The sequence below is a fragment of the Aquarana catesbeiana genome, linkage group LG06 (assembly GCF_042186555.1).
Source record: "Aquarana catesbeiana isolate 2022-GZ linkage group LG06, ASM4218655v1, whole genome shotgun sequence".
Taxonomy (NCBI): Eukaryota; Metazoa; Chordata; class Amphibia; order Anura; family Ranidae; genus Aquarana; species Aquarana catesbeiana.
In genome coordinates this window covers 250599878-250611999 of record NC_133329.1, presented here as the reverse complement: position 1 = coordinate 250611999, position 12122 = coordinate 250599878, and the positions used below count along the sequence as shown (strand labels likewise).

At 44.6% G+C, this 12122-nt stretch overlaps 1 protein-coding gene across 2 annotated transcripts in view; it reads left to right on the top strand.

Moving 5' to 3' along the window:
- Positions 1-12122, top strand: part of LOC141146698 (UTP--glucose-1-phosphate uridylyltransferase-like) — a 90938-nt gene that overhangs the window by 75974 nt on the left and 2842 nt on the right. For both annotated transcript variants that reach the window (XM_073633178.1, XM_073633177.1), the window contains one exon: positions 7803-7861. In XM_073633178.1, coding sequence (XP_073489279.1) covers positions 7803-7861 — 59 coding nt within the window. The remainder of the gene's footprint in view (positions 1-7802; positions 7862-12122) is intronic.

The following is a 12122-nucleotide window of genomic DNA, read 5'->3' as shown; positions in this document are numbered from 1 at the left end:
AGATCCATGTTAGCCACTGTAATGGCCAGGAGGGCGTTATGGCTTAAACCCTGATCGGCCGACCCGGCCTCAAAGTCCAACTGGTGCAGGGTCCCATATGATGGGATTAACCTCTTCGGTGCAAAGCTGGATACAGCAATATCCAAAGTGACAGGCGGGAAGTCAGGTCTTATCCCTTCAGATAGAAGACCGAAACAACAAAGAGCGCCCCCTTTCAAGCGTAATCTCCCGGAAAGATACAGGGATGCGAAATCCTATAGGCCTGGGAAGGAGTATAGGAGAACTTGGAAGAACCCTCAGACGTCCTTCCTCAAATTCCAAAAAAACCAAAGCTCCTGCCTCCAATGAACAGAAACCTTTTTGAAGGTACGCCTGCCCAACCGGCGATAGTGGGTGCCAGGCTCACAAGATTCAAGTTGGTTTGGGCGGAATTGATAAAAGACCCATGGACAGTATCCACCATCTGGGTCAGGCACAGGTGGTCGTTCAAAAACCACCCCCCAAGGGGTCACTTCTGTGCAACCAGGCTTCCTCTTTCCAGAGAGAAAAGGCTGTCCTTGGTCCAGTATCCAGGATCTGTTAAGGAAGCAAGCAATAGTGGAGGTCTCACCATCCCAAAGAGGTCAAGGTTTCTATTCCCCACTCTTCTTAGTAAGAAAGAAGTCGGGGGACTTTCGTCCTGTCCTGGACCTAAAAAACCTCAACCGGTCAATCCGGGTAGAAACGTTCAGGATGGAAAGCCTTCAGTCAATCCTCCAAGCGATAAATCGGGGAGATTGGATGCTCTCGATCGATCTTCAAGACGTATACCTGCATATCCCGATCCACGCAGAGTTCCAGAGATTCCTTTGTTTCACTATAAACAGCTGGCACTTCCAATTTCGAAGTCTTCCGTTTGGAATCTCCACCGCACCCAGGACATTCACGAAGGTCCTATTGCCCGTGATAGCCCACTTGAGAGAGAGAGAGTCCACCATTACCTGGACGACATCCTGCTTCTCTCGGACAACAAGGAGTCTCTCATCCAGCATCGGGAAATCCTGGTTTCCACTTTGCAGTCCCTAGGGTGGCTGATAAACTGGAAGAAAAGCAGTTTTCACCCCACTCAGAGGATGGTCTTTTTGGGGGCCGAGCTAGACACGAGAGAGAACACGGTAGAGCTTCCAAGGGAGAAGATTCCTCCCCTTATCCAGAAAGTGAAGAAGATTATCTCGGCCAAAAGGCTACCAGCCAGAACATGCCTCAGTATCCTAGGCTCCTTGGCATCCACCATTCCGATGGTTCAGTGGGTGCAATGGAACTCGAGGCCTTTCCAAATTTCCTTCCTGCGCCAGTGGAACGGTATTTCAATGTCTCAGTCGATTCACATCCCTCAGGAGGTGAAGCAATCATTGCTGTGGTGGACACGGCCTCGCAACTTGAGAAGGTGCAAACACATAATCACCCCTCACCAGGAGACGGTGACCTCAGATGCCAGTCTGCAGGGGTGGGGAGCCCACTATCAGGACTTTGCGGCTCAAGGCCGCTAGCCATTCAGGGCACAGGACGCAGTGTGAAATGTGTTAGAGATGAGAGCAGCATTCCAGGCGCTCCTGTCCTTCAGCTCCCTCTTGAGAGAGAAGCATGTTCTTCTGAGAATGGACAACAAGGTTGCGGTTGCCTATATCAACAGGCAGGGGGGCACCAGAAGCAGGTCCATGATGCAGGAGGTCCGTCCTGTTCTAGAGTGGGCACAACTGAATCTGTCAAGCTTAAGGGCAGTCTATATTCCGGGAGTCCAGAACGTGTTGGCCAACTCGCTGAGCAGGAATTTCACCTCCAACCACGAGTGGTCTTTGAACCCGCAGGCCTACGCCCTCATATCCCGGACTTGGGGTTCACCAGAGCTAGACCTGGCGGCAACTCCGGAGAATGCGAAATGCCGGAGATTCCTATCAAGAATACCATTCCCTTCGGCGGAGGGGATGGATTGTCTCCTGCACCCCTGGAATTTCCATCTAGGATACATCTTCCCTCCAACTCCACTCATAGCGAGGTTTCTCCAGAGACTCAAGGAGTCATCGGCACTGGTGGTGGCAGTGATTCCCTTCTGGCCGAGGAGGCCATGGTTTACCACCTTGATGCAGCTGAATACGGCAGATCCCCTGCCCCTTCCGTTGTCACCAGACCTACTCTCCCAGGGTCATCTTCTTCACCCGAACCCGGAGAAGCTACATTTGATGGCTTGGAGACTGAAAGGGCTAGGTACCTAGAGCAAGGCTGTTCCCAGAGGGTGGTGGATACCCTACTCCAGGCCAGGAGGCCTACCACGAATAACACGTACAGGCGAGTCTGGGAGAAGTTTATCGCCTTCGCTCAACAGCAAGGTTGGGACTCATCCTCAGTGTCACAAGTCCTGGAGTTCCTTCAACTAGGCCTAGAGAAAGATCTTAGATCAAGTACCCTAAAGGTGCAAGTCTCGGCCCTATCCGCCTTGACAGGAATCAGATGGGCACAAGATCCCCTTGTGGTCCAGTTCCAGCGGGCCTGTCTGAAGTTGAGGCCTCCTAGGAAACCTTCCTTCCCAGTCTGGGACCTCTCAGTCGTACTGGAAGCCCTATCTAAGGAGCCCTTCTTTCCTAATGAGAACATATCCTTATGGGATCTGATGCTGAAAATCTCATTACTGATAGCCATAACATCGGCTAAGAGGGTGTCAGAGATGCAAGCTTTAATGGTCAGTGATCCATATCTGGTTGTATTCCCAGACAAATTAGTCTTAAGACCTTCGGACCTCCTCATCCTTTCACTTCAACCAGGAGATTAACCTTCCAGCACTCAGTACGGAACAGGGCGATCCTCACCCACTGGATGTCAAGGGTAATGTCCTGGAGTATCTCTCAGCTACCAGATCCATCAGGAAAATGGAAAGTCTCCTAATCATTCCGCATGGATTCAGGAGAGGTCAAGCGGCATCCTCATGCACCATTGCGTCATGGCTGGTGAAGACCATCAAAAAGGCCTATTCACTGAGTAGTCATCGAGTACCTGAGGGCTTAAGGGCACACTCCACCAGGGCAGTGGCAACCTCTTGGGCGGCATATTGTAGAGTCTCGGCGGAGACAATTTGCAGAGCGGCCACCTGGTCTTCCAGGAACACCTTTATGTCCCATTACAAGGTGGATTCCGCCTGCTTATCCACAGTGGATTTCGGAAGATCCGTTATCCAGGCCAATTCTTCTATTCTTTGTTAATAAACTTAGTTTGAATTCCCACCCAGTCTTTGCGAGTTACTCCCCAAAATGTATGCTGCCATGATGCGACAGGAAAACGGAAAATTGTATACTCACCTTTCCGTAATTTTCCTTTCCTGTCGTATCTTCATGGCAGCATACAATCTCCCACCCGTGATATATACGGAGAATACTGGGGCGGGGGCCATCTTTACAACTTATAGCTATGTGGTCCTATCAGGTTGTGAGGGGCGGAGTCACAACCCAAAGTGTATGCTGCCATGAAGATACGACAGGAAAGGAAAATTACGGAAAGGTGAGTATACAATTTTCCGTTTTACTGTGATCAAGCTGTTCCTGACATTACTAAAGGGTGCTGTTTGGAAATGGGACACGTGTTCTGTAAAGAAGCCGGTTTTCCACCACAAGCTTGATTGCAGCAAAACAGAATGTAAAAGCACCCAGCGCTGGATTCATCTTAAGTCAAGGCGACAAATCACACACCACAGGCATTTTTTGTTAGAAGCTGTGGGGATAAGTACACATGCAAAATTTACGGCTATCAGAAAAACATTCTGCTGTGGATCGCTTTTTAAACAGAGGTTGACAGCCAGTTTACAGACATTCAGGAGGTGATGCCTGTTTTTCAATTCCCAGAGGGATTTTTTGTTTATCTCAATGGGAATTTTACAAATACTTAACATGCCAAGTTAAAATTGCTATACCACAAAGCATTGTTGATGGCAGTAAAAATGCAGGTCAACCACCTGTTTTTACCGCCCCTCCGCTGTCAATGTGAACTGAATCTAAACTAGATCCGAAGCTAAAATGGTTCACTACCTAGGTTCCTGGTCTTTTTCTCTCTAAATCCAGAGCAATTTTTTTTTTATTTACGTGGTGTTTCGGTTCTGCACATTATACTTTTTAGCATTTGTAGTCTACACTAATGTATTATACAATTTTTTTCCCAGGTTTTTATTGGGAAAAAAATGGTGACTTATTAGAAAAGAAAGGCCTTTTCATAAAATTTCTTTTAACATAGTGTTTAGGTATTGTGTGCGCCCCCAGATATTGAGTTTGCAGTAGTAAATTGGTAGCCCAGGTACCGATTGTGTCACTGACATCCAGCAGCCTACACCCACCAAAGCCACTAATTACCCATGCCTTTCAGTATATATATATATATATATATATATATATATATATATATATATATATATATATATACACATATACATATATACAGTATCTCACAAAAGTGAGTACACCCCTCACATTTTTGTAAACATTTTATTATATCTTTTCATGTGACAGCACTGAAGAAATGACACTTTGCTACAATGTAAAGTAGTGAGTGTACAGCTTGTATAACAGTGTAAATTGGGCCCAAAGTGTCAATATTTTGTGTGGCCACCATTATTTTCCAGCACTGCCTTAACCCTCTTGGGCATGTAGTTCACCAGAGCTTCACAGGTTGCCACTGGAGTCCTCTTCTACTCCTTCATGACGGAGCTGGTGGATGTTAGAGACCTTATGCTCCTCCACCTTCCGTTTGAGGATGCCCCACAGATACTCAATAGGGTTTAGGTCTGGAGACATGCTTGGCCAGTCCATCACCTTTATCCCCAGCTTCTTTAGCAAGGCAGTGGTCGTCTTGGAGGTGTGTTTGGGGGTTGCTATCATGTTGGAATGCTGCCCTGTGGCCCAGTCTCCAAAGGGAGGGGTTCATGCTCTGCTTCAATATGTCACAGTACATGTCCCTCAATAAACTGCAGTTCCCCTGTGACCCCAGACCATGACACTCCCACCACCATGCTTGACTGTAGGCAAGACACACTTGTCTTTGTACTCCTCACCTGGTTGCAGCCACACACGCTTGACACCATCTGAACCAAATAAGTTTATCTTGGTCTCATCAGACCACAGGACATGGTTCCAGTGATCCATGTCCTTAGTCTGCTTGTCTTCAGAAAACTGTTTGCGGGCTTTGTCGTGCATCATCTTTAGAAGAGGCTTCCTTTTGGGACGACAGCCATGCGGACCAATTTGATGCAGTGTGATGCGTATGGTCTGAGCACTGACAGGCTGACATCCCCCCCACAACCTCTGCAGCAATGCTAGCAGCACTCCTATGTCTATTTCCCAAAGACAACCTCTGGATATGACGCTGAGCAAATGCACTCAACTTCTTTGGTCGACCATGGAGAGGCCTGTTCTGAGTGGAACCTGTCCTGCTAAACCGCGGTATGGTCTTGGCCACCGTGCTGCAGTTCAGTTTCAGGGTCTTGGCAATATTCTTATAGCTTACCAGTGATGGCGCACCTTGGCACCCCAGATGTTTTGGAACTACACTTCCCATGATGCTTAGCTACACTGCAGAGTGCATGAGCATCATGGGAAATGTAGTTCGTAAACATCTGGGGTGCCAAGGTTCACCATGACTGGCCCTAGGCCATCTTTATGTAGAGCAACAATTCTTTTTTTTCAGATCCTCAGAGTTCTTTGCCATGAGGTGCCATGTTGAACTTCCAGTGACCAGTATTGCAGCAAAGTTTAAGTCTTAAGTGTTGTCACATGAAAAGATATAATGAAATATTTACAAAAATGTGAGGGGTGTACTTACTTTTGTGAGATACTGTATATAGCTCAAGTATATGATTTGCTTTACGAATAGTGAAAAACATCTAGAGCAGTGGTTCTCAACTCCTGTCCTCAGGACCCACTAACAGGCCAGGTTTGCAAGATAACTGAAATACATTACAGGTGATATCATTTGCTGCTCAGTAATTGCGGTATTCTAGTCTGCATATCCCCAAGGTAATACTTAAAATCTGGCCTGTTAGTGGGTCCTGAGGACAGGAATGAGAACCACTGATCTAGAGGATTTCAGAAATCTCCCCATCTCATATGCAAGGAACTAGCTATTCTGGTTCTGAGGTTTGTCAGCGAGCTCAGTTGCATTGTGGTGATTTAAACAGACCTTAGCAGATACACAAAATGCACATATTTACAGCATGGTCATGCTAGTAATGGACAATGTATTTCCCTTTTCCATTAAGGAGGATGCCCATGCAGTCACCCTTCAGAAAATGCTAGTTGCCTGGCTATGGTGCTGGTCTTCATGCTTCAATAATTAGTCTGTGACACAGAACAAGAATGCAGATAAAGACATGGACTTATCTTTCCCTGCATTGTTGTTGTGGGTTAGTGATTTAAAAAGCATTGAAATCATTGGGTCAGAATAATGGGTAGGCGACAAGAATTTCAGAAAGAGGTCAGTAATGAGAGCCTTCATATATCTCTCAGGACAGGTTTACTTTAGCCTAGGCATACAGGTGACATTGGTGCTTTATGTGTGTTTTCTTACTATTTTTCTAATGTACTACCATGTCACTGTACATAAATGGCCTCACTGATAAGATAAAATATAAATATGACATATTTATGGTACCTTATTAAAGAATATTAAATGTGTTCTATAACTGTAGGCGTTTTCTGTTGAAATTAATACAACATAATCTAGAAACCTATTGGTGCAAAAAACAGTGTCCTTTCTCTTAAATATAGTTACATAGTAGGTGAGGTTGAAAAAAGACACAAGTCCATCAAGTCCAACCTATGTGTGTGATTATGTGTCAGTATTACATTATATATCCCTGTATGTTGCGGTCATTCAGGTGCTTATCTAATAGTTTCTTGAAGCTATCAATGCTCCCCGCTGAGACCACCGCCTGTGGAAGGGAATTCCATATCCTTGCCGCTCTTACAGTAAAGAACCCTCTACGTAGTTTAAGGTTAAACCTCTTTTCTTCTAATTTTAATAAATGGCCGCGAGTCTTGTTAAACTCTCTTCTGCGAAAAAGTTTTATCCCTATTGGTTGAGGACTCTCAACCAGAGTTCCTTCAGAGGTTGCTAGGGGTTCCATCAGCAAGGAGCAGTTTCTGTCTCTCAGATTAAAGACATTCAGCTGATGAGTGATTCATCACTTTCTGGCCAATTCCCCTGTGACTATCCAAGGTAATCTAAGGACCGGAGATATCGGAGGATCCAAGTGTCCCCGCAGAGGGCTTAATCTGTCTGCTTGTATGACCCTGCTCTTGAGGGGGTCCACCAGTTCCGGTAAGGGTTATCATATATAGAGCTTCATACCCTAGTTTTCTCTTTGTTTTGGTACTAAAGAGCAAGCTAAACCACCCGGACTCTGTTACCTGCTGTGGATCTCACTACCCACCTCTTTTTTGTGTATACATCTATCAACTATATTTAAGAGAAAGGACAGTTTTTTTTGCACCATTTTGTATATGGACATTTATCTACATATTTTTACCTTTTGTATTGGTGTAATTTGATTTTTTCACTAATGATTTATTCACGTGCACATGTTTTTATCACATGATAAAGATTGCTATTTTCTCATTATAGAGATTACTTAACCTAGCGCAACTTTGTATATATAATTTTCACATTAGCACCATGAGATATTAGATGGTTTATTGTTGCTGTTTGTTTGCTTGTTGTTTTTCTAGCGAGGTATTTTTTTATTTTTATATAATCTAGAAACCACGCAAAAGTAAAATTATATTTTTCAGGATGCACCAATCAGTGAAAAAGATGCACCAGGCCTTTTTCTATCCTGGCTTGTAATAAGGTAATTAAATCTGTGTTTGAGAAGCCTGTCATTATTGATGAACAATTTTTATCCAAGAAAGGAGAGAGATAGAAGGGTGTGTGTGTGTGTGTGTGATGCACAAAAAGTTGGTCTATATGCTTTGTGGCTAATAAGGAGCTATTTAAATTAACTTTTTTTTGCCTGTAGTTTAACTTTAAAGGGTTCATAAAGGAAAGAGCCAAATGTACCTTCAAGACTTTTACTTAGTTCTTGTATAGAGAAACAGCTTTTATTTCTCCCTGTAACATCAGCACTAGACAATTATTGAAGGGGCAACTGCTGGAAGCTCAGTTACTCAATTCTGGGCATGCCCCCAGCACCACAATTTTCCAAGACCACCTTCGCTACACACAGGGGGAGATTTACTAAAACTGAGAGAGTGGTTGTAAAGTATGAAAGTATACATTAAGTTGAAAAACCTTCTGTGATGCAGATTCACCCCCCCCCCCCCCTTTATTCTTACCTGAACCCGATCCGATCCAGCGGTGTGCATGAGAGCAGCGGCTTTCGCTGCTGTCTCCCTCTTCCCTGTGCAGATTGATATCAAATGCTTTACCAAGTGAGGGGGCGGGACCGAGCCACCCGCTCTGTGTCAATAGACACATGGACTCGGGAGTGAGCACGTACAGGTGCCCCATGGAAAATGGCTTCCCAGGGGGGCACTTGCTCAAGAGAAGGAGCCTGGAGCGCCGCCAGGGGACCCCAGAAGAGGAGGATCAAGACTGCTCTGTGCAAAAACATTGCGCAGATCAGGCAAGGTCTAACATGTTTGTTTTTTTCATTTTAAAAAAATTAAGCTTTAATGTTGCATGAAGTACTCAGAATCTGCTGCAGCTGTGCATGGTAGCCAATCAGCTTTTAACCTAATTTTGTTCAATTAAGCTTTGGCAATAAAGCCTGGAAGCTGAATGGTTCCTATGCAGAGTTGCACCGCAATTAGCAGAATGCGATTCCTGAACTTCCAAATATTCACACACAGAAAAAATAAAAAAGTACTAGTTACTTACCGGTAACTGTCTTTCTGGGAAATCTTCCAGGACGGCACACCTGAGAGATGAGAGGCTCCTCCCCACAGGAAACACAATCAATCAACAGCTGTTTTAAGTCCACACCCTTCCCCCTGATCCTCAGTTTGTAGAGAAGTAACTCCTGAACCTGGTTCACAAGGGAAATCATTCCTCATAGGCACTCACCTTCTAGTGTTCTAAAATTTTCCCTCCTCCAACGGGTGGGAAGTAGGCCTGCCGTCCTGGAAGATTTCCCAGAAAGACAGTTACCGGTAAGTAACTAGTACTTTTCTCAAGTCATCTTCCAGGACGGCACACCTGAGAGGATAATCAAGTACCTCAGGCCTACCTTAGGGTGGGACCACTGCAAGACTCTTGGCGAACCTCGGTTCTGCAGTAAGCTTTACCTTTACTCCATATGCTTGATGAAGGTATCATAGCTGGATCATGCGGCTGATCTGCCGGTCTACTCCACCGGTGTCCCTGCCTTCTCTGTTTCGGATGCAGGATCTAGGTGGACTGGGCTCTTAAAGATAGAATCAGAAAACATGTTAAACTTGTAGGTTATCAATGTTGTCTGTCACACATCTACCAACAATGGCCTATTCTGCCTATAGGTGCTGTTTAGAACCACTAAAAAGATTAATCGGAGACCTGTGTTGTAAGACAAGGACACTACATTGATCCATAAGGGGGCCTGTCTTAACACAACCCTGTCCAGGGAAATAAAACTGCCAAAAAAGGGGGGCCCCTGACAGACAACCCCTTTTTGTTCATTTTTAGCTTTACGTCAGCAAAGACTGAAGGGAAACCTACTTAAGGGAAATAGATTAACAAAAACTTAATCCCTGGGTTTAAGGCATGCCCAATCTATAGTTTTACTTACGCCTGAGAGCCTACTCAGGAGATTAACATCTATAGCAGGAGAAGAACACTCATATTGCTACATCTAGTTTTGCTAGAAGGGCAAAATGAAGGCCATGCACCGAGCTGTAACCTATTTGGTCGGGTATACATGTTTATACTTCATCTTCAGGCCATAAAACTCCTCTGAACCGAACTTCCTAAGTTCTTATTAAACAGGGCGATTCATTATCGCCTTCCTTCAGTGACCCATAACTCTACTGGGCTTCAACCCTAGGAAATGGCTCTGGCATCCCTGAATGTAAGGGGTCGAGGCTTTCTGACATGTGACATCTGCACCAGAACTCCTGGCCCTTTCACGGAAGAGAAGGCTGAAATACAAAAAGGTGATACATGTATTATTAATATCACAAATAAAAAAATCATAGATTGTTGACATAGCACAATAGATTTAGACAGAAAGGACACAAGCATAGACATCAATGTTGTGTATCTGAGTGTGACTAGCTAAACCAAAATATCAAATATGGGAAGAGACCCAAATCTGAACCTCACAGTCTGGTTTTCTGATGTGCGGCCAATATGTAAGCATTAAGACACAAACACACCTTAAATGCGGCGCATTTCTGAAGTGCAGCTAGCTAGGTCATAACTGGTAAATACAGAAAGGACGGAACCCCCTTTTACAGTGGTGTTTTACTGATGTACAGCAAAACAAGGCTATAAAGAGAAGACAGAAAGACCCAAACTTCTATGGTGCGTATTTATGACGAACCACCAAGTACAGTTAAAAGACAATCCTTCCTGTTATGCAGTTCTGTAGTGCAGTTACATAGAACCAACAGAGAAAGAACACAAGCAACCTACAGCATTGTGTTTTTCTGAAGTGCCATAAGGTAAGGCAACATGAAACAGAAAGCACCAACAAGCTTCAATGTTGAGTACTTCTGCTGTGCAGCAACATAAAAACAAAGAAACAACAGACAGCCTTTACAGCTGCGATCTTTCTGGTCTACTGCAAAATAAGGCAATAACTCCACAATGAGTATTCCTGCAGCATTGCAAAACCTGAACCAGAAGGGACAGATAAGCTTAGGGTTCCCACACCCGTGCGACCCAACCTGCCACTTGGGACTGCAAGACGCATGAGAAGTCATACTATGGCTTCCAAAGGGTATCATTCGTGACTGTGCGACTCCAGGTCGCAGCGTATCCAGCAGTCCCTGCTTACGGAACCACAGACCTCAAGATTACACAGGTCGCAGGAAAAGCAGTTTTCGGGTCGAACAAACAAGGGGTCCCCATGCTGTGGCTCCCTGGAGGCGTGCAGCCAACAACCCCCTACTGTGTATACCTAAGAAACAGCAAGGAAGATCAATGAGAAACACCACTTACTGCTGTGCCTTTCTGATATACGGACGATAAGTCAGTAAATATAGGACATACAGGACACAAACAATGTTCAATCTTTGTGTATGTCTGATGTGTAGCTTATACCAATACTGAGCAGAGATGTCATTACCCTTAATGTGTCTCCCTGCTGAGCAGCAAAAACAAATCAGAAAAAGACAAACAACCTTCACTGTTGTGTCCTTTCTGATATGCAGCCAATAAGGCAGTAAACCTTCAATTTTGTATGTGTCTGATGTGCAACAACAATCTTGAATAGATATAGCACATCCAAGTGATTTGGCATGTGACTCAACATGTCAAATCGCATGCCTAAAATTGGCAGCCACTGCCGTTAATAGCACTGTCTGAATCAGCACGGGCCACTTTGTGGTGCTGCACTGATTACCAATGGCAGTATGTGTACTACCCCTGGCACAGGTTCAATTTTGTATTTTCCAACAAAATCAGGACCATCCGTCATCACTGCTGCCTTTCTGATAAGCAATAAGGCTGTAATACAGGACCCACAGACAGACCTCAATCTTATATATCTCTGATGTGCAATAATATAACAGTTCTGAATAGAGATAGCACATCCATATTGAAGTGATTTGGCATGCAACTCAACATGTCAAAGTCGCATGCCTAAAATCGGCAGCCATTGCTGTTAATAGCGCTGTCTGAATCAGCACGTCACTTTGTGGTGCTGCACCGATTACCAATGGCAGTATGTGTACTACCCATGGCACAGGTTCAATTTGTATTTTCCAACAAAATCAGGACCATCCATCTTCACTGCTACCTTTCTGATAAGCAACCAATAAGGCAGTAATACAGGACCCACAGACAAACTTCAATCGTGTATATCTCTAATGTGCAACAATCTAACAATTCTGAATAGAGATAGCACATCCATATTGAAGCGATTTGGCATGCGACTCACATGTCAAATCGCATGCCTAAAAGCGGCAGCTATT